This window comes from Myotis nattereri, assembly GCF_964212035.1.
Source record: "Myotis nattereri genome assembly, chromosome: 1".
Lineage (NCBI taxonomy): Eukaryota > Metazoa > Chordata > Mammalia > Chiroptera > Vespertilionidae > Myotis > Myotis nattereri.
In genome coordinates this window covers 196,499,235-196,525,522 of record NC_138075.1, presented here as the reverse complement: position 1 = coordinate 196,525,522, position 26,288 = coordinate 196,499,235, and the positions used below count along the sequence as shown (strand labels likewise).

Below are 26,288 nucleotides of genomic sequence, written 5' to 3'. Positions count from 1 at the left end.
GGAGAAATGTTCTGCTTTTTGAAATACATATTTAGAAATTATCAGGTTGATGATAGCATCAGTTTTTAGGTTCTGTATTTCTCTATAAATGCCAGTTTTACCGTTATTCCTTTATTCTATCTAAAGAGTCAGGCCTAAGCTTCAAACTATGAACAGTATATAGGAATATAATGGCTACAATTTAACTTATAAAATTAATGGTATTTCATTCTGTCCATAATGAAAAACTAGAAATTAGCCACCAATTTGACTTTGTATTTGATTTGGGAAGCTACTGCCCTCTAGAGCAGTGGTTCTCAACCTTCCTAATGCCACGACCCTTTAATACAGTTCTTCATGTTGTGGTGATCCCCAACCATAAAATTATTTTTGTTGCTACTTCATAACTGTAATTTTGCTACTGTTAGGATTCGTAATGTAAATATCTGATATGCAGGATGTATTTTCATTGTTACAAATTAAATATAATTAAAGCATAGTGATTAATCGCAAAAACAATATGTAATTATGTGTTTTCAGATGGTCTTAGGCAACCCGTGAAAGGGTCGTTCGACCCCCAAAGGGGTCGAAACCCACAGGTTGACAACCGCTGCACTAGAGGGTGGGTTTGGAAACGTCAGCAGTACTTTTAGGTTGTCAGTGACTGATAGGGTATGGGGGAGTTGCTACTGGAATTTGATAAATGCAGTTTTACACATAAAGTACTACCTTCCCACCCTAACCGGTTTGGCTCAGTGGATAGAGCGTTGGCCTGCGGACTGAAGGGTCCCAGGTTTGATTCCTGTCAAGGGCATGTACCTTGGTTGCCGGCACATCCCCAGTTGGGGGTGTACAGGAGGCAGCTGGTCAATGTTTCTCTCTCATTGATGTTTCTAACTCTCTAACCCTCTCCCTTCTTCTCTGTAAAAAAATCAGTAAGATATATATTTTTTAAAAAAGAAAAGAACTACCTTCCCCAAATGCCAATAGTACTCACTTTGAAACACAATGGGAGTAAGGGCTACAAAGTTTTACAAGTTGCATCTTATTCTAAGAGGCCTTAGACAGAAGGGGGCTAGAGGATACACATTGACAGAGAACATTATACTAAATCTGAGTCAACAGAAAATTCATGGATCTGACTGCAACTCAGGCCAATGTATCCCACTAGCATTTACTCAACTTCGGGATGTGGGACTTGACTTGCCAATTGTTCATTGTATTTAGCTAGGAATAATGAAAGGTATAAACTTCTGATTAATGTAATGTTATACAGTATACACAAATGTTAAAATGGTTACATTCTCTGCTAGAAAGATATAACTTGAATCCTTCTGTACCTAAGATTTTTCAGACACTTTTAACTCATGTCAGGTAAACTTCTGCTTCTTCTCCAGTGTCCATTCTCCCCTTCAGTAATAAAAATCTGAAATGGTCCCTATTTCCCCCTACATCTCCCAGCTCTCTTGTGGATGGGTATGGCAATGTGACTGTTGACCCACCAATGGACGGTGTGAAATGATGGATGCAACTTCCAGGTCTTGCCCGCCTGTTTTAAGCAGGGAAGCTGCCGGCTCTCCATCTCTGTCCCTCTTCCCTCTCACTGGAAAAGGATGGCCACTTGAGCAAACACCAGAGACCTACAGATGGAAGCCACGGAGTATTCCACCAGTTGGATCCTTGGATGACTGCAAGGTGCAGAGCCACCTACTCACTTCTATCTTACTTTGGAGAAATTGATTTTCTGCCACTTTTTCATATGCCAATTGCTAAGTGGAACTCTCATTCAGACTCCAAATAAGGAATGACATCTGGTCTCAATAAAAAAAAACAGTAGTGAGAGAAACTTGAATGTAGCAGAACTCCTTTTTAGGCATATTTGGGTCACACATGCATACACACACCCTTCAAAAAACAACTTATAGTTACAAACTCAATACAAATAGGCATAGTTCTGAGTAGTTAAAAGGGTGGGCACAGGGGAGCTTGATTATAGCTCCATAGTTAATACCAGCGTGAGCAAGGCCAACTCCATATTTTCACCCGTTTTTCTTCTTCTGCAGATTGCACACAAGGGAAGGAAGCTTCTTGGTTTTATAGGCCACAGTTCCTTTGATGCGCTCTCCTTTGATGTTAACGATATGTGGCAAGAGAGGTGGCCGGACCGTCAGCACTGTTCCTTGAGGTGTATAGCCTCGGAGATGTAGTCTGTCTTTAAACTGAGGCGTTACTGCAACCCAACCTATGCAGGCATGCAGCAGAACACAAAATGGTGTCAGCAACTATCCTTCCCCTTGTCCCCCGACCCCCACCCCCTTCGCCCGCCCCACTATCACAACTATGCAGTTGGGTCTCCCACATTTGGGGAAATCGTAGGGGTCAGCACATCTAGAGTGCAATGGATAAGCCTCGCCCTGGGAAGACCACCTTTGTAATCATGGTATCTCCCCTGCCAGGTATATTAACAACTACCTTATTGAAAACACTAAACTAAAGCTTAAAATGGAGCATGGAGGAGGCTACTGTTCTTTCACGCTGTATTTTAAAAATGCATACCATGCATTTGTGAAAAGGTACAAATTTATTTTCAGAGAAGGTTGCATTTTCTAGCATGTACCAGTAGAACAGTCACCTTATGTTAGTTAAGATACATTTCTAATAAAAAAGGCTACTTTATTCATCTTTTTAAAAAGTGCTTGGTGCCCTGGCCAGTGTGGCTTAGTTGGTAAGGCATCGTCCTGTACACCAAAAGGTTGCCAGTTTGATTCTGGGTCAGGGCACATGCCTGGGTTTTGGGCAGATCCCCAGTAGGGGGCATGCAGGAGGCAGCTGATCCACATTAATGTTTCTTTCTCTTTCTCCCTCTCCCTTCCTCTCTCTAAAATCAATAAAAACATTTTAAAAAAGTGCCTGCTATAAAATTACCTGCAGAAGAAAACTTGATGTCAGCCACTGCTTCAGGTTTCTCAAGTCCTTCTTCTAATGTAATGTCTTCAGCAACAAGAGGAGGAAATTCTGCCATTCGCTCTTTTCCACCCATTGGAACCTTTCATTGAGATAAAATGAAGATGTTTGGAAGTACAAATTAAATTCCCTATAACTCTAATATAAAGTAAAGCGCTGATAAGGTAATTCTGTACGTGATCAAAAATAAAATCCTTTAAACATTCATGGTTGAAAAAGCCCCAAATCACTTCTAGTCAAATGAAGAGCACAGGAAACCTATAGTTCCCAGTGCCAAAGGTCACATGTGGATGGTGACTCCTGATAGCAGGATCTGCTTTATTAGTTTACCCTATTTTACAGCCCTCTATACAGCTCTACAAAGAGTAATGTTGGGCAATTAAGGCAACATCTTTCCAAATACTTTAGCTCTTAGAGGCCTGGCTACCCACAAAGATTAATCCCTGCCTCATGACAAGTCAATGGTACACATATAAGATTCAGCGTCTATGTTTACAGATGTTTTCATGAATTGGAAGTGACTGGATAGTAATCCTATCTAATAATAGACAAACATGGTAATTAACCGTACCTCCAACACACTTACCATTGGCTAATCAGGGCGATATGCAAACTAACTGGCAACCAAGATGGCGGCCGGCAGCCAGGTAGCTGAAGCAAACAGGAAGCTTGCTTGCTCCAGTGATGGAGGAAGCCAAGGTTCCCCGCCTGCTGCTGCCGGCCTCTGAGCTGCACTCTAAGAAACAATGTTGCAATTATAGAGGCTAAACAAACCCCAAAAACCTGCTTTCAGCCAGCTGGACCTCAGAGCTGGAGCTGCAACAGTGTTTTAATTATAGAAGCCAAACTAACCCAGATACTTGCTTTCAGCAGCCTAGGCCTCAGAGCTGGAGCCGAGCCTCAGAGCTAAAGCCAGCTCTCAGTTCCAGTGACAGCCATAGAAGGTAAATAAATCCCAGAATAAAAAAAAAAAGAAAAAAGGAGAGGTTGGGAGCTTCAGTTACCCGCCAGCCTGAAAACAGCCCTCAACCCCTCACCCAGGCTGGCCAGGCACCCCAGTGGGGACCCCCACTGTGAAGGGGGTGTGACCAGCTGCAAACAGCCATCATCCCCTCATCCAGGCTGGCCAGGCACCCCAGCAGGACCCCCACCCTGATCCGGGACACCCTTCAGGGCAAACCAGCTGGCCCCCACCCGTGCACCAGGCCTCTATCCTATATAGTAACAGGGTAATATGCAAACTGATCCTAAGAGCAGGACTGGGAATGACTGGTTACTATGACACACACTGACCACCAGGGGGCAGACGCTCAATGCAGGAGCTGCCCTCTGGTGGTCAGGGCGCTCTCACATGGGAGGAGCTGTGCTCAGCCACAAGCCAGGCTGATGGCTGCCAGTACAGTGGTGGTGGAAACCTCACCCGCCTCCTCAGCAGTGCTAAGGATGTCCGACTGCAGTTTAGGCCTGCTTGCCGCTGGCAAGTGGAAATCCCCCGAAGGCTGCCGGGCTGCCAGAGGGGTGTCTGATTGCCATCTTAGGCCCAATCCCCCGGGAGCGGGCCTAAGCCAGCAGGTGGTCATCCCCTGAGGGGCCCCAGACTGCGAGCGGGCACAGGCTGGGCTGTGGGATCTTCCCCCACCCCCAGCTCACAAATTTTTGTGCACTGGGCCTCTAGTCTATATATATAAAAGCCTAAGTGACCAGCCAACCTGCCGACTGTCCAATAGCTATGACGCGCACTGACCACCAGGGGGCAGAAGCTCAACGCAGGAGTGGAAACCACAGGCATGGAAACATGGAACAGACTGATGAATCGCAGAGGGAAGAGGGGAGGGGAGAGGGGAGATCTTATGTGCATACTAGAGGCCTGGTGGGTCCCTCGGTCTGTCCTGCGGGGATTGGGTTGAAACCGGCTCTCTGACATCCCCTGATAGGTTCCGGATTGCAAGAGGGTGCAGGCCAGGCCGAGGGACCCCATTGGTGCACGAATCCGTGTACCAGGCCTCTAGTTTATTAACAGATGTCTCTATGTTTAGCACTAGGGAGATAAAGATAGATGTAAGAGTATAGTCCCATCCCCCAAGGAAATCAGAAGGTGGAAATAACAAGTAATCCAAGTGCAAGGTAAGAAATGTCGTGAGAGGCATATATTACGTATTCTGGTTGTGGAGGCAGTACTGCCATTTTGGACCAGGTAATTGTGTTGTGAGGGACTGTCCTGTGCACTGCAGAATGTTTAGCATCATCCTTGGCCTCTACCCACTTGATGCCAGTAGCACCCCCCAGTTGTGAGAAAATCTGTAACTTCTCTTCACTCAGCATTATCCAGTGCAACTTTCTGCAATGATGTGACTACTGAGCAGTTGAAAAGTGGCTAGTGCAACCGAAGAACTACATTTTACATTTTATTTAATTAATTTAAATGTAAGAGCCACATGTGGCTACCATATTGGACAGTGTAGTCTAGGGAAAACACAGCTCAGTAGCTATTCTAGGATCAGCCCAACATCCCTTTTCTTACAGGGCGCACTTCACTTCATAGCCAAATCCTCAAGGAGAACAAGGTGAGGGGAGAGTTAGCTGATGGTATAACAAAGATGATTATAACAAAGGTTTTCTTAGCAGAGCTGTGGGACTATCAAGGTGTATGCTAACCTAACCATGCAATCATCAGAGTGTGTCGCCTCACCTTGAGTAATATATCACCTGCGTGCTTCTGATATATAGTGTCTGCCTTCTCCAAGGAGGTAATGTGCACAGGAAGGAAGTTGGAAGCCACTACTGTAAACCAAGCTGACTGACTTCCCTTAAGAAAGAAAGAAGTTATTTTACACAATGAAAAACTTGCAAAAACAGCAAAAGGCACAATTAAAAAACAACAACACAGCTCCCTTATAAGTACTGGTAATAAAACTATATTAATGCCTAAGAATAAGGGTACAATGTGGCAGAAGCTGTGCATTTCAACAACTGATGTAAAACCAATTCCTTCTCACAGGCTTATTGATTATTGTTTAAAGAAATGGTAATTTTATTAAAAACCAAGGGGAATACTGTCTGCTTCAACTGTCCCTGTTTAAAAAATTATCTTTCTGTGAGCTTAAAGAAATATATACGGGTTTTAAGTGTGTAAAGATAAATTTCCAACAAATTATGAACAAACACCAAACCCAAGAAATGTACTAAAGCAATGGCCTGCAAGTTGCAAAATGTGTTGTTGAACATATCCATGTTTCACTTTCCTTGTTCGGGGAGCACTTCTATAAATACTCTAAAACCCCCAGAATGATGCTATGAAAACCCAAACAAAACCATATGTAAAAGCAGACATAACATGGGACATAAAGAAGTGTGGAATTTATTTAATGCATATTAACCCTGTACTTACTTAAAGGTTTGACCAATGATTTCCCTGTGAAACAATACCACAGGATAGGGGCAGTATCTTTTCTTAATGCTAAGCTGTATGGGGCCTGAGCATCCTATTGAAGATATAGTTTTAAGCCCAACTACCATATTCCCCCCACCCCCCATTAATTTTACCAAGTTTTTAGAATGAGCAGTTAAAAAAAAATAGAATAGTATATCAATGCGTACATAGTCATGATCAGCATTTTGTCAGTCTTGTTCATAAATCTGCTTCCTTGAAATAAATCTGAAAACTGTCATTTTTTTTTTAATTGATTTCAAAGAGGGAGAAGGAGAAAGAGATAGAAACATCAATGATGAGGGAGAATCACTGATTGGCTGCCTCCTGCATGCCCACACTGGGGACCAAGCCCACAACCCAGGCATGTACCCTGACCCGGAATCAAACCATGACTGCCAGGTTCAAAGGTTGATGCTCAACCACTGAGCCACACCAGCTGGGGACTAAGTAACTTTTTAATGATACAGACTTCCCTTACCTGCAGAAAATCTATGCGTCCTAAGGCACCCAAAAATAGAACCATTCCAGGTTTAAGCACAAAAGTTCTTGGAATAATGGAGTGTGTTGGCAAGACAATATTCACTTCTTTTTCTGTTAGAAGTTTTAAAATCTGTGAAGTAAAGGGTAGATATTTTGAAAGAATTACTTTTATGGAAAATATATGATTTACCTAAGAGATAAACAGTGATGAAAAAAATATTCCAGACTTCACAATAAACCAAAGTATGTCATAATTTGCTGCACATAAAATTTATTCATTCTTTCCATCAAAATGAATCAATTTACTAATGGCTCTACTCTTGTTTCACAACTGAATCTTGAGTAATGACAAAATAAATTTATGAGTGTGAAATTTTCTTTCTTATGTCAGTAGAATCCCCCTAATGTCAAAATTGGCATGAACTGAAAACAGTGATGATTCAATTCCAAAAGAGAATAAATGTTCTCACCATCAAGGCTTATAGGGATGCAACAGTTTTCAGCTAAAATTAAGGTAATAAGTTATCTTATGTCCTAGTGGCTAGTATGTGCGAATTAAATGCAAAATGGTTACAGCATTTTAGGAACAGGTAAAGAGCTTGAACAAACTCTTCCTAAATTCTGGTCTTTAGTTTCCTAATTTACCCCAAATACTCAGCAAAAAGTGGCTCCTAAGGATGAAGAGTTCCTTAATAGACTAGAGAAAACAGAAAAGGAAAGCCAGGAAGTACAATATCCTAGTAAGATTTAAGGAACCAAAATTTGATTTAACAAGAAAAAGAATAGGGAAGGTAAAAAAATGGGATAAAAGAAAACTTTTGTGAACTTGCTTAAAGAAATAGAAATTATGTGATATCGTCCTGGCTAGGTGGCTCAGTGGTTGAGCACTGACCTTTGAACCAGGAGGTCATGGTTCATTTTCCAGTCAGGGCACATATCTGGGTTGTGGGCTCCAGGCCCAGTATGGGGTATGCAGGAGGCTTCCGATCAATGATTCTCTCTCATCATTGATGTTTCTATCTCCCTCTCCTTTCCTCTCTCTCTCAACTAAAAAAAAAAAAAGCCATCTGTAGTAAAGAAACCTTTAAACACTTTTTAGACCCTAAGATTTCCATAAGACCTTCATTTCACAACAGAATTTCTTGGTTTGCTTTGGGAAACTGATTTAAGGCATCAAATAAATTAATCAATAAACTGACACTAGAAGCAAAGTACCTTAAACACCTTAAAGACCTTTTATATCTCAACACTTGAGGGTCGGATTCTGCTGGGCTAGAATATTTAGCAAATTCTTGCCTTTCTGACTATTTGACAAGAAGTGTGTATGACTACAGTAACTGCTATCCTTGACCTGATTCTAAAAGGGAAACATGAGGTGAAGTTATTGTGATAATACCATTCTGAGAATGAAACTCTTAAGTAACCCTGATAAGGCAAAGGAAGGAAAAGTACCTAAGAAACCAATGTTGTTTCACAGGGAGATACAGAGATAATTAGGTGAATTAGATACTGGTCAGTAACCAGATTCAAATAGATCTGCAGTAAGGCTGTATCCTGGCTGTACACTTGAGTCAATGAATGGATGATGATCGTTCATGATGATGATCAAAACTGCAAATAAATAAAAAGTTGTGAGACTTAAAAAGTATGTAGGATATAGGTTGAATTTAATGAGATAGGATCAAAGCTGCCCAGGAGATACCAAGGTTGAATTAAAAAGATGTACAAGGGGCCCTAGCCAGTTTGCCTCAGTGGATAGAGCATTGGCCTGCAGATCAAAGGGTCCCAGGTTTGATTACAGTCAAGGGAAAGTACCCTGGTTGCAGGCTCCTCCCTGGCCCGGGCCCTGGTTGGGCATGTGCAGGAGGCAACCAATAGATGTGTTTCTCTCACATCGACAGCTCTCTGTCTTTTTCTTTTCCACTCCCTCTAAAAAAAATAAAAAATAAAAAATAAATCAATGGGGAAAAAAATGTACAAGGGCAAGACAGGTAATGTTAATCCTGTTCTAAATTATGCTGAAATGAGGGCACTCATACAAGAAATTCCATTCTTTTTATTTTTTAAATCTTCACCTGAGATGTTTATTGACTTGAGAGAGGAAGGGGGGCAGAGAGAGAGAAAATATTGATGGGTTGCCTCCCATACACACCCTGACCAGGGATAGAACTTGCAACCTTTTTGGTGTATGGGACGAGGCTCCAACCAACTGAGCCACCTGGCCAGGGCAAGAAAAATTTCATTCTTAGTGTCATAATCTTAACAACAAAAACAAATTAGAAAACATTCCGAAAGGGGCCTGGTTGATGAATAGCTTATCTCTCAGAGAGAACATATGTAGAAAATAAGGACAAATAATCTGGATTATGTCAGCATAGAAAATATTCAATGTTTGTTGGATGAACTAATGAAAGAATAGAGGAAGAGATAGGACATTATACTTTAACATATTTCAAAGCTTTGAGGAGCAATGGGTACAAGTTATAGGAAGACTGTTCAGCTCAATACAAAGAGCAGGTCAAAATCACACTGGTTACCCTGGGCGGCAAGGTGACATTGCCTCAGCTGATGAGGAGTCACTCCTCACTTCAGTTCAAGCTGGGTGCCCTCTGATGGATGTTATAGAGGTACTTCAAGCATGGAATAGGTGGCTGGACTGTAGTAATATTTATAATTTTTTCCAACCTCAAAATCTAAGATTCTATACATGTTTCCCTAACTAAGGTAACAAGCACAATAACACAAGTAGGGTGTCAGCAGTGAAGCCCAACAAATTAAATATAGAACTTGATGGCATATAGTTTCATCCCTGAACCATTTCTATGAATGAATCAGAACTGAGTCTATCATGAAAGTATATCTCCTTTTTTGTGTTCTACCAATTAAGACAGTACTCATGCAATTGAAAGTTAACGTTCCTATAGTCCAAGTGCCCAATAGTTGATGAGTGGATAAAAATGCTATGGTACATTTACACCATGGTATACTACGTGGTTGTAAGAAAGAAGGAACTCTTACCCTTTGTGACAGCATGGATAGACCTGGAGATTATTATGCTAAGTGAAATAAGCCATTTAGAGAAGGACAAATATCACCTAATCTCACTTATATGTAGAATCAAAAGAACAATATAGAATGAGAGGCATAATTAAAAAGAATAGTCTGACAGATCTCAGAGGGGAGGATGGGAAGAGAGCAACCAAAGAATATATATGCATATATGCATAACCCATGGGCACACACAATAATGTGATGAAGGCCTAATGGGAAGGGGGGTGGGGCAGGGTAGAGGGAGGAAAAGGGTGGAGAAAATGGGAGACATCTGTAACAATCAACAAGAGAAAGAAAAGAAAATTAATGTTTTTAAAACACATCAAATACATACACAATTTTCCTTTGTAATTCCAGGGGTGTCATAAAACCAGTGGGCATCTTTCACATCTTCTGGGGTCAGTTCTACTTTTTTGGTGGATTTATCTGTAACCATAACAGGTTCATTTCCCATGTCATAGGCAAGTGAATCAGCATCAAACTCAAAGGCAGCTTCATTCTTTTGTTCTTCTGAATACAAGAATGTTCTTCCAACTCTTCCTAGAGTAAGTTATATTGGAATAATTAGTTACTCCTTTAAAGCCTTTGATTCCAGACAGATAATTCTTAGGTTTGCATCAAACAAGTTACTAGAACTATGAGCTATAAAAGTGAGACTACAATGATATATAGCTTTGATTTTTTTAAAAAGGCAGTGGGAGTGTGGGAGGTAGAGACATGGAAGCATCGAACACTGTCCAACGCGACGAGGGTGGGGGGTGGTGGGGGGGGAGTTAAGAGATCAACCAAAGGACTTGTATGCATGCATATAAGCATAACCCATGGACACAGACAGTAGGGAGGTGAGGGCTTGTGTGGGGGCTGGGAATGGCTGGGGAGAGGTCAATGGGGGGAAAAGGAGACATATGTAATACTAAACAATAAAGAATTAAAAAAAAAAAATCATCAGTCCCTAGCCAGTTTGGCTCACTGGATAGAGCTTTGGCCTGTGGACCAAAGGGTCCCAGGTTTGATTCCGGTTAAGGGCATGTACCTTGGTTGCAGGCTCCTCCCTAGCCCGGACCCTGGTCAGAGCTCATGCAGGAGGCAATCAATTGATGTGTTTCTCTCACATCAATGTTTCTCTCAGTCTTTCGCTCTCTCTTCTACTCTCCCTAAAAGTCAATGGAAAAATATCCTCGGGTGAGGATTAACAACAACAACAACAGCAGGAGTCACACCCTTGCATTGATCAAGTGTGTGCCTGGCTGTGTACATCGCATATGAGGGAAATTACTGTAAATCAAACTGTTTTTAGTAAATGAAGGTTGAAAAGAGATACCAAGGAAAGGGAGCATCTAATTTACAGCTGCTGCATGGAGTCAAAATTGTACTGTTCTGCACGGAGGGGCCGTATCTTAGTGGAAATGCTTTTACTGCTGTATTTCAGGTTGCTCAACAAAGAATTGTAGCATAGACCACATAAGAGTTTCTTGTAGAAGATGCTTACCTACTACATAACCATGCTTTTTTAAGAGATTAAGTTGTTTTTTTTCTAGCTGACTAAGATCTTCTTCAGCTTCAGTTGCATATTTTTTCAGCCTTTTCCCCCTTTCAAACATTCTGTACGGAGTTGGGTTGCAAATAGGAAACTTCAGAAGGTTTAGTGTAGTGCCTGAAATACCAAAAAATATATTTTAATAAAACTGCACAAGGGAATATGGGGCAGAAAAGTAACATTTCTGAGGAGCTACACACTGAATTGGGTACTGTGATTTACTTCGCTGAACTTCATGACAAAATTATTCTTACTTTATAGATGAGGAAATAGGTTCAGAGACTGGCTTGCAGGCTCAACCAGGATGTGAATCCCAAATCTGCAGATCTGATTTTTTTTCATTTTCACATACTACCATCTTACATAAAAGCACTTCTGTGAAGAGTTCAGCCCAAGTCCACAACAGGTAAGTTAAACACTGATTTCGAAGGAACAAATGAGGCAGTTTTGTCAAATGTTAAATACAAACAGGGTCATAAAAGGACCCATTTTGTAATTACAGAAGTTTGTTAATACCATAAAATCAAGCCCTATCCAGTTTGGGTCAGTGGATGGAGCATTGGTCCATGGACTGAAGGGTCCCAGGTTCAATTCTGGTCAAGGGCATGTACCTCAGGTTGCAGGCTCAATCCCCAGTCCCAGGTCTGGGCTCATGCAGGAGGCAACCAATCAATGTTTCTCTCACAGTGATGTTTCTCTCTCTCTCCCCACTCCCTTCCACTCTCTCTAAAAATCAATGGAAAAATACCATCGGGCGAGGATTAACAAAACGAACACACCACAAAATGGACATTTCTTTCAACAAAACCACACGTCATACTGCATTAGTGAATTATTCAAAGGTTAAATGTGTAGAGTATACTGATCACACGAATAAACTCAAGATAGTGGAGGTAGGTTTAGAAAGTCCAAGGACTGCCATGTACACATCCAAAGTAAAGCTCCAAGGGGAACCTCAAGGAGAGCAGGGACTTTGCCGCCTGGTTTATCTCTAGTGCCTGGAACATAGAAGAGCTCCATAGACATTTCTATTAGAAAATGACTGCAACTACTACATTTCCAAGCACTACGCTGACACAGAAGAGAGGAGTTATTAAAATAGGGAGAGAATTATTAACGGGAAGGCTACAGACAGTTCCTGGTGGACATTAAGCAACTCAGAAAACGTAGGGGCGGACCCCCTAAAGCTCACCAGGCCAAGAGGAGATGGTGGCTCGGTCAATTGCCTCGGCACCCTTGGCGATGCAGTAATCCGACTCCAGGAGGGTGTTGAAGAGAGTAGACTTGCCGGCGTTGGTGGCGCCCACCAGGTAGACGTCGCCGCGGTAGCGCCAGGAGCGCTGCAGGGCGGAGATGAGCTCTTCCACTCCGTACCCGGTCTTGGCGCTGATCAGCCGCACGTCCCGGAGGAGAGTACCGGACTTGGCCGAAGGACTCGAATTCTCTTCCCCACCAGGCGGCCCGCCCCGGCCGGGGGCCCGCTGGAGCCCGGCGCGGACACAGTCGTCCCACAGACGCTCCCGGAGCCGCTGCAGGTAGCCGGGGGCGTCCTGGGGCAGCAGGTCCACCTTGTTCCCCAGCACGATCAGCTGCTTGGCGCCTACCAGCGCGGGCAGGTCGGGCAGCAGGGCGTCGGGCAGATCGAGCAAGTCCACCATGTAGAGCACCAGGGCGGGCCCGGGCCGCCGCAGCGCGGTGCTCACCAACTGCAGGTACTGCTCGCAGCTCACCTGCAGGCGCAGGGCGCGCCGGTGGTGCACCAGCAGCCAGCAGCGCTGGCACACGGTCCGCGCCAGCCCGTCGGCCTGCGCCCTCGCGCTCAGGAACTTCTCGCTGGGCAGGTAGCCAGGCAAGCCGGGGTCCTGGCAGTGCAGCTCCGCCCCGCAGCCGGAGCAGTTCAGGCCGCTGGACGGCACGGTCGGGTCCGGGTGCCCTACGACCCGGTGCACCCGGAGGCTGGCGCGTAGCTTCTGCTGCCTCCGCTCCTCCCGCCGCTGTAGCTTCTGTCGTTCCTCCTCTTCCTGACGCTGATGCAGCTGCCGCAGCTGCCTTTCCACGGTCTGAGTGGGCTCCGGCTCCGGGACGTATTCGGGGAACAGAAAATGCTCCTCCATGTCATCCCTTCCTTCGGAACCCGCAGTCGCCGTCGGGCCACGAGGAAGCCCAAGTCGCAGGCCCGATGCGTGCTGGGAGGAGGTGGCGGCCGCGCATCTCCTCTCGAGGAGCGGCTCCCGGAGGCCATGGCGCGCTGCCGTGGAAGCTAATCCCCGAAGTAAAGGCCAGAGCAGTCCGCGCGTGAGGCCTGCAGGCAGCATGGGGAACGTGGCCCCCGAGCCAAGGGGCGGAGCCAAGTGCGCGCACGCGCACTGAACCCAAGAGGCGCGCGCGTGAATGCTGACTAAAGCCCGGGACTACCACACGCTGTCATTAGTCAGCCGCCACACTTCACTCCTCCTCCTGCTCCTAATCCCGTTAATTCTCGCCATCAAGGCTCCGAGGCTTGAGAGCCCGCTTAAAGCTGCGACAAAGGTTCCAGGATCTAGATTGTGCTAGCCGGGCTAAAGAGACTAGTAAAGGTTTTGTCACTTTCAGGCTTCCTCAACGCGCCACCGCTGGCACAACCCGCCCATAGTCACGTTTTAAAAAGCATTGATTTTTGGCTTTAAAAGTGCAAAAACTAGAGCATTAAATGCCGCGGATTTACAGCGAAATTTAAACTGTTTATTAAATATTGGATTTCTTTTTTTTCAGGTGTCATTATTTGTGTAACAACATTGAAAACCAAACAAAACCTTCATTGGCTGGATCCGATCCTTAGACTCTATGTGCGGTCCCCACAATCAGCCATAGGAGGCTTTGGCCCACAGTCTGCGCCTGCGCATTTCTAACCCTCACCGCGCTAACCTACCAATCGCGCATGCGCGAACCTTACGTTGGCTTTGTAGGTGGCCTTCGGCGGCAGACGCAGGGTGTTCTGGGAACGCCGGATGCGGAAATCACTTTGTCTCACGCTCCAGTTGCCGGCGGTTGCTGCGGGCATTTTTGTCTGTGATTTCCAGCGTTAGGAGTTCGGGGACCATTTGCCACGATGTATGACGCAGACGAGGGTAGGTGACCGCGGAGACCCATCTAAGGGGGGAAACGTGGGGAGCTGGGCGAATTGAGGATTTGCAGAGTCCCCCCCAAGCCGGCTACACAAGTGTCCCCGGTCTTGTTTCCCTCTTACCCTGGGTCGGGTCGGAACGAAGCCGGGATTGCCAGAGGCAGAGGGTGCAGGGGATGCAGCGTTAATGTACCCGGTCAGGGCGACGCTTGTTTTTTCACTGCTTGCTTCTTGATGAATCACACATGCTACTTTCTCGTATTGAAATAGCGAGCAGAACCATAAAGTCAAAATCCGTTTTGATTTTGTTTGCAGTAAAGGGCTCTTTTAAAAATTTCCCTTAAGGCCAGAGTTAATGGGTTAATTGAATACAGTAGTTGAATTTTTGAGCGTCAACTTGTTCCAGACAACCTGTGCTCTGGGGGGTGGGGGTGCATCGTGTGTGTGGAGGGTGGGGGTGGGAGTGGGAGGAGGGGGGTCTAGTTTGGCATTCCTTCAGGCTGTCATGTGTCTAAGTAATTTGTCTTAAAAGATGGCCTTTAAATTTCCTCTTCCCACAAAAATGACACAGTTAACTAGGCCATATGTCTTTGTTTTCTCTTTTCACATATATTTGTCATGTCTAGTGTGTTTTCATGTGTATTTTTAAAACTCCCTCTTCCATTCTCCACAGCTACTATTTCATACTTTGTTTTCTTCTGCCTCCCAATGCTGTGGCCACTCCTCACATTTCATATGTGTGTGTGTGTGTGTATATATATATATATATATATATATATATATATATTATTGATTATTTTTTTACAGAGAGGAAGGGGGAGAGATAGAGAGTTAGAAACATCGATGAGAGAGAAACATCGACCAGCCGCCTCCTGCACACCCCCCCACTGGGGATGTGCCCGCAACCAAGGTACATGCCCCTGACCAGGATCGAACCCGGGACCCTTGAGTCTGCAGGCCGAGCTCTATCCACTGAGCCAAACCGGTCAGGGCACTCACATTTCTTCTTATTCCCTCCGCTACTTCATGGAGAAAACAGACAAAAGCTTAAACTCTACTGATTCAACTTCTGTCTCATTTATATCTGAGTCTAGAAATTTATTATCATTACGACGTTCTCCTTTCTTAACTTCTATCTCAGTGGAAAAGAAATCCAGAAAAGATTTTTAGCTTTATTTTTTGAGTAGGTAATATATTCTTGTGTCTCACAAGCCAGAAAATATAAAAAAGGGTCCACCACCTTCCAGTGTGAACCCCCCTCACAGCAGGTAGCCACTGTCCCTCGATTATTTTTTATGTTTTAAGATATATTTTTATTGATTTCAGAGAGGAAGGGAGGGAGACAGAGATAGAAATACCAATGATGAGAGAAAACCACTGACTGACTACTTCCCGCACACTCCCTAACGGGGATTGAGCCCGCAAACCAGCATGTGCCCTTGACCAGAATCAAACCCAGGACCCTTCAGTACGCAGGCCGACACTATCCACTGAACCTATAAACTGCCTAGGTCTAGGTACCTTTTTCTTACCCCCCTCTCCTTGTGTACCGTAGGGATCAGTAATATTAGTTTATTTAAGAATTTATTAAATAACTTTATTTTAGATATGTATTCAATTCTGAATCCAGAACTCAGAATATAAAAGAAAATACAGTACACTTACTCTTAAACATAAGAAGATGAGAGTTATGTTAGAGGATCAGTGCACACTGATTTTTCAAGTGCCCTGTTCAAATTATAATTGCTGTATAATTACCCCAACATTTGGCTGCCTAAAAATTAATATGTTTATGGAGTTAAGTGGTCAGGAATTTGGGTAGAGCATAGTAGGAATGACTTGTCTGCTCCATGTCAGTAGTTCACCTGGGAAGATTCAAAGGCTGGGTGTTGACAGCTGGATGATTTGGAGTGTTTACTCACGTGTCTGGCACTTAGCTTAACAGTGATGGCGAACCTATGACACTCGTGTCAGAGGTGACACGCGAACTCATTTTTTGGTTGATTTTTCTTTGTTAAATGGCATTTAAATATATAAAATAAATATTAAAAATATAAATCTTTGTTTTACTATGGTTGCAAATACCAAAAAATTTCTATAAGTGACACGGCACCAGAGTTAAGTTAGGGTTTTTCAAAATGCTGGCACGCCGAGCTCAAAAGTTTCACCATGACTGGCTTAGAAGGACTGAAGGACTTGAAGTGCTGACTGGAGCATCCGTAATGATGCCCAAATCAAGTAGCCTCTCCACATGATTTGGGCTTACTCACAGTATACAGTTTTAGAGTACTAGGACTTCTTAATGGCAGTTCAGGGCTCCAGAAGAAAGTGTTTCAGCAAACAAGGCGGAACAACACTGTCTTTCTGACCTAGTTTCTAAAGTCACATAACCTCGCTTTAGCTGCACTGTCTTAGTTTTGGGAGAGTAAAGAACCTGCCCAGATTCAAAGGAAGGAAACATAGCTGGTGTGGTTGGTGGTTGAGTGTTGACCTATGAACTAGGAGGTCACTTCGATTCCCAATCGGGGCACATACCCTTATGGTGGGCTCCATACCCAGTAGGGGATGTGCATGAGGCGGCCAATCAGTGATTCTCTCACATCATTGATGTTACTATCTTTCCCTTCCTCTCCCTTCCTCTCTGAAATCAATAAAAACAAACAAACATATATATAAAGGGAAGGAAACATAGACCCCTATATCCTGTAAAAAAGCTTGTGAAATGGAAGATATGGTTGTGGCCGCCTTTGGAAAATACAGTTTGTCATACCTGTACATGTATGAAATGTTTCTGTGATGGACCACCCCACCTTAAGCTATTGCTCAACTATTGGAACCCTTTTCTGTCTCTGCACCTTCATCTTTGACCCCAGTCTCTGAGGACTATGAGCTTGCTCCTAGTTACCTGAATAGATTCTATTAATGAATAGAATGGGAAGATGGGAAACTTACAGATTCACACACTTATGCTGAACCTTTGTAATGAGGCCTCTTTGTATATTGGGTGAATACCTGTGTGATGTACACCTATGTGTACATAGATGTTTACCCATGTGTGTTATTCATTACAATTTAAGTAATGTAATTGAAATTTTAGAATAGTGAGGTAGAAGGATTGCTTTTTAAAAAATAAGTTTTTTATTGATGTCAGAGAGGAAGGGAGAGAGATAGAAACATCAGTGATGAGAGAGAGTCATTGATTGGTTGCCTCCTGTGTGCCCCCCCACTGGGGATTGAGCCCGCAATCTGGGCATGTGCCCTGACTGGGAATCAAACTGTAACCTCCTGGTTCATAGGTCGACACTCAACCACTGAGCAACACTGGCTGGACAAACGTATTACTTTTTATTTAGCAGATAACATCTTTGCAGCAAGATGTTAATTAGCATTTTTATTCCGGATGAGTACAATATTTTTGTTTCTTGCAGATATGCAATATGATGAGGATGATGATGAAATCACCCCAGATTTGTGGCAAGAAGCATGCTGGATTGTAATCAGGTAACTTTTAAGGCTAAACTGTATAAGCTTTAAAAGGCACTATAACCAGTAAAGGGATTTTCTACTTACTCGGTTCTTGAAAATTAGCTGTTCTGTATTATTGTGCTACATGAGAGCCAGTTTCTTATTTTATTTATTTATATTTAACTTTAAGTATTTTGGACTTACAAAAGGGGTACACAATGAATTCATGTATATACTTCACCTAAATGTTAACCCTATACTATATTTTCTTTGCCTTTTTTTGTCTCCATATTTTTTTCTGAAACATTTGATAGTGAGTTGCAGACATAGGAACATTCTTTTACATAAATCATCAAAATCAGGAAATTAGTATTAATATAACAATCTTATTTAATCTGCAGACCTTACCCAAATTTTGCCATTTGTCTAACTAACGTTGTTTATAGCAAAATAAATATTTTTCTGATTCTGGCTATAACCTAGGATAACATATTGTGTTTGTTTTTCATGACTTATTCTTTTCTCTCCTATAATCTGAAACAGTCTCATTTTTTTTTTTAAACGTATTTTATTGATTCTCCACAGAGAGGAAGGGAGAGGGACAGAGAGTCAGAAACATCGATGAGAGAGAAACATCGACCAGCCGCCTCCTGCACACCCCCCACTGGGGATGTGCCCGCAACCAAGGTACATGCCCTTGACCGGAATCGAACCTGGGACCCCCCAGTCCGCAGGCCGACGCTCCATCCACCGAGCCAAACTGGTCTGGCTCATTTTTTTTTTGACCTTGACATTTTTGAGAAATTCAGGACAGTTATTATTTCCCATTCATTTATTCATTCATTCATTCATTTAAATATGTTTTTATTGATTTTAGAGGAAGGGAGAGGGAGAGACAGATAGAAACATCAATGATGAGAGAGAATCATTGATCAACTGCCTCCTGTACACCCCCCCCCCCCCCCCCCCCCACTGGGCATTGAGCTTGCAACCAGGGCATGTGCCCTGACCAGGAATTGAACTGTGACCTCCTGGTTCATGGGTTGACACTCAACCACTGAACCACACTGGCTGGGCCTGGCCAATTACTTTTTAGAATGCCCCTTAGTTTGAGATTTGTGTGATAGTTCCTTATAATTAGGTGAATACTTTTGGTAGCAGTGATGCTCTGCTCTGGAAGTACTATATTAGGAGGCACATGATGCCTATTTGTTTAATTATTGGTGATATGAATTTCTTTTTTCTTTATTTTAAATGGATAAAGTTTCAATAGGTTGTGTTTTAACCCAAATTCCCCTAATTTAAGTGTAATTAAAATGTAATGAAACTCGGGAAGAGACCTTACATATAGATAAGAAAACTAACTTTTACACACACACACACGCACGCACACACGCACGCACACACAACACACACACTAGAGGCTCAGTGCACGAATTCGTGCACCAGTGGGGTCCCTCAGCCTGGCCTGTGGACATTCCCCAAGGGGTCCTGGATTGAGAGAGGGCACAGGTCAGGCCGATGGATCCCACCAGTGCATGATCAGAGCTGGAGAGGGACTGCGGGAGGGCTCCAGGGCGTATCTGACCAGTCTGACCCAGTCCGGATTGGCCAGACCCCAGCAGCAAGCTAACCTACCAGTCAGAGCATATGCCCCCTGGTGGTCAGTGCATGTCATAGCTACCGGTAGAATGGTCACCTAGGGTTTTTTATATATATGCTAGAGGCCCAGTGCACAAAATTTGTGCACTTGGGGGGGGGGGCGTCCCTCAGTCTGGTCTGTGCCCTCTTGTATTCTGGGACCCCTCAGGGGATGACCACCTGCTGGCTTAGGCTCACTCCCTGGGGCGATTGGGCCTAAGATGGCAATCAGACATCCCTCTGGCAGCCCGGCAGCCCTCGGGGGATGTCCACTTGCCAGGGGCAAGCAGGCCTAAGCTGCAGTCAGACATCCTTAGCGCTGCTGAGGAGACAGGAGAGGCTCCCACCACCACCACTGTGCTGGCAGCCGTCAGCCTGGCTTGTGGCTGAGCAGAGCTCCTCCCATGTGAGAGCGCCCTGACCACTAGAGGGCAGCTCCTGCATTGAGCGTCTGCTCTGTTAGGATGTAAAATGCTACAACTCTGCTGTCATCAGACTGACAGTTGCTTTGTATGAGTAACATGATGATGTCTCTTTGATCCCCATCTGCTCCAGGATGCACATCTTTTGGTTGACACTTTCTCCCTTTTCAAAGAACACAGGCTTCTGACATTTTTGCCAGTTGTATTTGGAATATAACTGAACCTTTTTTCAACACTGTTAAAAATGTTTTGAGTTTTTGAAATGTCAGTATATATTAAACCGAGGCTATAAATAATTTGTATTGAGACATTAGGATTTTCTATAATATTTGGATATTAAACACCAAGAGTCTGTTCTACTAGGAAACAAAAACCAGGTAGGCGTTCTGTGGCATATGCCTATATTGAAAGAATATTTTGGTTTTAGATGAAAAAGAATTGTTTTCAACATATGTAGTAGATTGCTCAAGGATAAAACACTATTGTGAATAGTCACTGCATTTAATATTTGTTGTGAAATAAATGATTTGATTTTTACATTTTTTTAAAGAATAGTTTATTTTTATTTATTTATTTTTTAAATCTTCACCTGAGGATATTTTTCTATTGAAATTTAGAGATAGTACGAGAGGGAAAAACAGAAACATTCATGTGAGAGAAATACATTGGTTGCCTCCTGCATGAGCCCTGACCAGGGCCCAGGCCGGGGAGGAGCCTGCAACCTAGGTACATGCCCTTGACTGGAATCGAACCTGGGACTCTTTGTTCCGCAGGCTGACATTCTATTCACTGAGCCAAACCAGCTTGGGTAATAGTTTATTGACTTTTAGAGAGGGTGAGAGAAACATTGATGTGAGAGCACAAAATCAATAGGCTACCTCCTGCATGTCCCCTATTGGGGATCGAGCCTGAAATCAGGGCATGTACCCTTGACCAGGAATCAAATCTTCACCCTTCTGTGCGAGGGCTGATGCTGTACCACTGAGCAACACCAGCCACGGTTCCTGTAGCCATTCTTAACGCTGTACCTTATGTAAGCATTGTGTACTGTGTTACCTACCAGAGGATCAAATTTCTAATATTGCTGGCTGTTGTTGATTGAATAAGGGTGGGACCTTGCCCCAATGCCAATCTCTAGGCATGCCAGTGATCTGTGAGGTAACCTGATGACACCAAATGAGTGACTGGTGTTTAGTTGGGTTATTCATATTGTATCAGAAAATTGATGTGAGTATTGGTGAGTCATTAGGTACTAGGGAGAGAGGAGCAGAAGTAAGGAGGTATCACAGATATAAGATGCAGAAGTCACAAGGTACAGGAGTTGAGATGTGGCAGTGTGCTGGTGCAACAGTTCCTGTTGCTATGGGGTGATGAAATGCTCCAATCCTTAGGATTGTGTTGGATCTCAGAGCTCTTGTAGTCTCACTAAAGTCTCACCATGCAGCTGTTCTTAGGTGATGGTGAGGAGTGAGATTGTATCTACTTGTTCTTTTTATATATCTCTTTCCCCATCCCTCACATGAACAAGTGTCTATTCCTTATAAACAATGTCTGCTCTTGTAGATTCTCCATCCTTTAGGGCTTGACTGTGTGATTTCTGTATCTACACTACTAGCACTGATCTCTTACCCATGCTCCATCTTTTAATCTTCATTCATTTGCTGAGTATTTTCACTTGAATGACTTACTGTCATCTCACCTTTAACATATTCAAAATAGAACTAATAATCTTTAACCTGAAATTGAAATGCTTAATACATCCCATATTTTAGTCATTGATATCTTTTCTCTTATTCAAATTAGAGCTCTTATTTTTATCTTTGACTGGATTTTTTTTTTTTAGTTTTTGTCCTGACATTTTTTTCAAGAAATGTTTCCAAGAGTTTGGATGAAATTTATCTACAAAGGACATTTGTAAATTAGTGCGCTCTTATAGTTCTTTATTTTTATTTTTTTAAAATATGTTTTTACTGATTTTTATAGAGAGAAGGGAAAGGATTAGAGAGATAGAAACAACGATGGGAGTAGTTCTTTATTCATTATAATTCTTACGTTGTGCCTTTTTTTCCCTCTTTCTTTTAATCTTTATTGTTGAAAGTATTACATAGATCTTCCTTTTTCCCTCATTAAACTCTCCCACCCTCTCCCATCCTCCCCTTATGTTGTGCTTTAATTATTTTACTCAAAGTATAAGTCTTATTTCCACAAACTTAACACGTTCTACAAAGACAGTTTTCATAGTCTAACCCCTTTTTTGGATACTTCATAGTATCTTGTGTGGTGATGGGCATATAGTGGTTGGTATTTAATAAACTGTTTGTTGAATTTAATTGTAATGAAAATGGGGAAATATACTAGAAAACATCACTCACTGTGTTGTGACTAATTATGGACTCAAATATTTTCCTAGTTCCTATTTTGACGAGAAAGGCTTGGTCAGACAACAGCTGGATTCTTTTGATGAGTTTATTCAGATGTCTGTTCAAAGAATTGTGGAAGATGCTCCACCTATAGACCTACAAGCTGAAGCTCAGCATGCTAGTGGAGAAGTTGAAGAACCGGTAAGATAGTTATTCTAATAAAGTAACATAAGTAAAGGAGGACTATTGATTTTAAATTTCAGTTCTCTCACCTGCCTTGAAGGTTACTAAAAAGTTAGTTGGTGTTTTTAGCAGAGTACTTATAGCATCTTCAATCAGCTCCTGATTTATTCTTATAAGTGGAGAGATGCATTTTTGCAAGTATAGTTGACCCTTGAACAACACGGATTTGAACTGCATGGGTTGATGAAATACATGGGTTTCTTTCATTCTTCTACACAAACAATGTAAACTTAACAGTATTGATAAGTACAGTGCAGTACTCTAAGTGTATTTTCTCTTCCTTAACATTTTCTTTTTCCTAGCTTTATTGTAAGAATATTGTGTTATTGGTAATGCTTCCAGTCAACAGTAGGCTATTAGTAGTTAACTTTCGGGGAGTCAAAAGTTATAAGTGTATTTTTAACGGCATGGAGTTGGGGTGTGGGTGTTCAAGGGTCAGCTAGAATCCAAAACCCAATCTTTATCAAATAGTAGGTATTTGATATTTGGCAAAAGGGAATTCAGAAATAAGATGAAGCCAGAAAGGACCGGCTCCTGGCAGCTGGGGTATCAGAACTTGGTGGAAAAGATGGAGAGACTTAAGCTGACCATGAAGGGCAGGGTAGAATTTATCTTAGTAGAGAAAAGATACTTAGGCATTTCAGCAAGAAAATGCTTGATGTATTTGGCTTGGGTATGGCATGGGGACCACCACAGTCAGTGTATGATTTTTTTGTTTGATCTGATTTTTGATAGGTATTAGTGGAAAATAAGATGGAACCAGGTGGTCCCAGGCTTTGGATGTCTTTGGGTGTCATGGGGAATTGTTGAAATATTGTCAAGTAAAGTGAATATAGCATTATTTTAGAAAGATTACTTTGGAAATGGTACGTAGAGGTTGGAGGCAGGTAAAAATCTTGGAATATCCTAGGTTTAAAATAATAATGTCCTATATTAGGGTAATGGTGGAAATAAGGAGTAGATGGATGGCTTCCCTTTGGTTCATTATCATCACTGTTTCTCTTTGCCCTTTACCTACTCCATTTTAGGAAACTTGAATGTCAATAATTTACCTTAAGTAGTTTCTTTAGTCCCATCTTCTCCTCTGAGATTTGATTGAGAGAGAAATTTATTATCCATTTATCTCTGGAAGTTCTTATGGATCTTGTTTTATTGGGGAGCAAGGATTTAATTAATTGAAAAGTTTATTTTTTTGCTGTAGAATGAGTCAACTAGAGTTAGTTCTGGTCCTTCACATAGAATAATTAGAATTTTTTGGAAGTTTAAGAATTAAATTAGGTGCATTCTTTTTTCTGGTGTTCAGTTGATTGGAGGACACCTCTAACTGTATGAATTTACCTTTTCTTTGTTTTCTGGTAACTTTGTACTTCTGACCCTAAGGACAGGGCACATGAGACTATATGTATCTTTAATACAAATACATTTTCGTTGTTTGATATAAACTTAGAGCACATGATATGTCCATAGTCTTTATTTACTTATGATATATTAAGGCTCATTTTGTTTTCTGCCTTAAGAAAGTGGTTAAATATAAAATGTGACATCTTTGGAATATGGATGTTGACTTTAGAGAGTCCCTGTATTAGTACAATATTAGTACTAATTATTAGTACAGTGGGTTAATTTTGCCAGTTTCTGGAGCCTTTTCTACTCAAAATGTTAATGTCGATGGAAAAAGAATCATTAAAACTTTTATGGAAAAAGATTATCCTCTATGTGGTTTCTTTGGTTTTATTTCAGCCAAGATATTTGCTGAAGTTTGAACAAATCTATCTGTCCAAGCCTACTCACTGGGAAAGAGATGGTGCTCCTTCACCAATGATGCCAAATGAGGCCAGATTAAGAAATCTCACGTAAGATTTTTTTCCAGCAACTGGTAGTGAAATAAATACAATTCAGAAAATGTAATTTTAACTAGTTGAGAGTTTTAGCGAATACCCACTATTACTAAATTGTGTTCTCCTTTTATTTTTGTAGGTATTCTGCTCCACTTTATGTTGATATAACAAAAACAGTCATTAAAGAAGGTGAAGAACAACAGCAGACTCAGCATCAGAAAACTTTTATAGGAAAAATTCCAATTATGTTGCGTTCAACTTATTGCCTATTGAATGGCTTAACAGATCGTGATCTTTGTGAGTTAAATGAATGCCCCTTGGATCCTGGTGGCTATTTCATTATTAATGGATCAGAAAAGGTATTGTGGCATTATTTTTTTAAAAATTGATTTGAGGGAGAGAGAGAGAGGCAGTGAGGGAGGGAGGGAAGGAGAGAGAAACACCGATTTGTTGTTCCAACAAATTCATTGATTGATTCTTGTATATCCCCTGACTGAGCAGGATTGAATCCGCAACCTTGGCGTATTGGAATGATGCTCCAACCAATTGAGCTATCCACCCAGGGCTAGTCGCATTATTTAAAAAAAATTTACAAAACGATGATTAAAACTTGAAAGTTGGAATTAAAAAGTAAACTTTTATACAGAATAATCTGGAAGTGGTAGTTGAAATATTTAGGGTGGGTAACAGTTAAAGTTATGTAAACCAAACATTTACTTTATTTAAAATATATATATTTTTATTAATTTCAGAGAGAGAGGAAGAGAGAGGGAGACACAGAAACATCAATGATGAGAGAGAATCATTGATTAGTGCTCTCCTGCACACTCCCTAGTTGCGATTGAGCCCACAAACCGGGCATGTACCCTGACGGGGAATCGAACCCTGACCTCCTAGTTCATGGGTTGACGCTCAAGCACTGAGACACACTGAAATTTTATTTAGCTGTATTATATAACATGTCCTATATGGTCTGTTGTTTGGGCTTGCAGGTTTCTATGAAGCATTTATACAAAATGGAATTTGTAAAGTTTAAGAATTGATGTTTCAGTGAGCCTATATTATCAAATTAAATTATTATACTGATTTCACTCTTCATTCTTTTTCAAGGACCTTGTGGGTTTTATGGCTGTAACTTTTTTTATTGTCTATATAGGTTCTAATTGCGCAAGAAAAAATGGCAACGAACACAGTCTATGTTTTTGCCAAAAAGGATTCTAAATATGCCTACACAGGAGAGTGTAGATCATGTTTGGAGAATTCTTCCCGACCCACCAGTACTATTTGGGTTAGCATGCTGGCAAGAGGAGGACAGGTATGGACTGGGATATGATGTTTGAGTTAATTCCTTTTTGTAGTTTATCAGACTGCATACTTAGTCAGAAAGTTTTTCCTGAACATATTATAAGTGTTATATGATAGGCATTGTTTTATTTACTTACTAGAGGCCCGTTGCACAGAGATTTGCACAAAAGGCCTAGCTTCCTCTGGCTGCTGGCACTGGTTTTCCTCCGGCACCCGGACCCAGGCCTTTGGTCCGACCGCAGCGGATAAGCCAAGGCTTCTCTGCTCGGGCTGCACGAAACTTGGCTTCTCTGCTCGGGCTGCAGGAAGACCTGGCTTCTCTGCTCTGGCTGCAGCAGCGAGGCTTGGCTTTTCCGCTCCAGATGCAGCAGAGAATCCAAGCCGCTTCAGTCCTCAGTCGTCTTCAGTCTTCCCTCTGTGTCTGCATGTGCAGATTAACCACCATCTTTGTTGGATTAATTTGCATACTC

General features: G+C 42.3%; 2 protein-coding genes across 3 annotated transcripts in view; one reads left to right on the top strand and one right to left on the bottom strand.

Annotated features, from left to right (window-relative positions):
* Positions 1 to 425: 425 nt before the first annotated feature.
* NOA1 (nitric oxide associated 1) lies at positions 426 to 13,800 on the bottom strand. 2 transcript variants are annotated; one of them, XR_013996247.1, is made up of 8 exons: positions 12,634 to 13,771; positions 11,394 to 11,558; positions 10,239 to 10,444; positions 6,852 to 6,983; positions 5,633 to 5,749; positions 3,530 to 3,679; positions 2,905 to 3,025; positions 1,829 to 2,221 (listed from the first exon to the last, which is right to left on the bottom strand). XR_013996247.1 is itself a non-coding variant. In XM_081095987.1 (7 exons), the coding sequence occupies exons 1-7, from the start codon at positions 13,754 to 13,756 to the stop codon at positions 2,019 to 2,021; spliced, it is 2,067 nt and encodes a 688-aa protein (XP_080952113.1). In that variant the 5' UTR covers positions 13,757 to 13,800; the 3' UTR covers positions 426 to 2,018. The 2 variants fall into 2 exon arrangements, 1 of the variants encoding a protein (XP_080952113.1); XM_081095987.1 differs by lacking the exon at positions 3,530 to 3,679 and having other exon boundaries at positions 426 to 2,221; positions 12,634 to 13,800.
* A 601-nt stretch (positions 13,801 to 14,401) lies between these two features.
* POLR2B (RNA polymerase II subunit B) overlaps positions 14,402 to 26,288 on the top strand; it is a 51,406-nt gene continuing 39,519 nt past the window's right edge. Inside the window, exons 1-6 of the mRNA XM_081101940.1 lie at positions 14,402 to 14,548; positions 17,973 to 18,045; positions 22,483 to 22,633; positions 24,416 to 24,528; positions 24,653 to 24,872; positions 25,670 to 25,828. Coding sequence (XP_080958066.1) covers positions 14,530 to 14,548; positions 17,973 to 18,045; positions 22,483 to 22,633; positions 24,416 to 24,528; positions 24,653 to 24,872; positions 25,670 to 25,828 — 735 coding nt within the window. The 5' untranslated portion in view covers positions 14,402 to 14,529. The remainder of the gene's footprint in view (positions 14,549 to 17,972; positions 18,046 to 22,482; positions 22,634 to 24,415; positions 24,529 to 24,652; positions 24,873 to 25,669; positions 25,829 to 26,288) is intronic.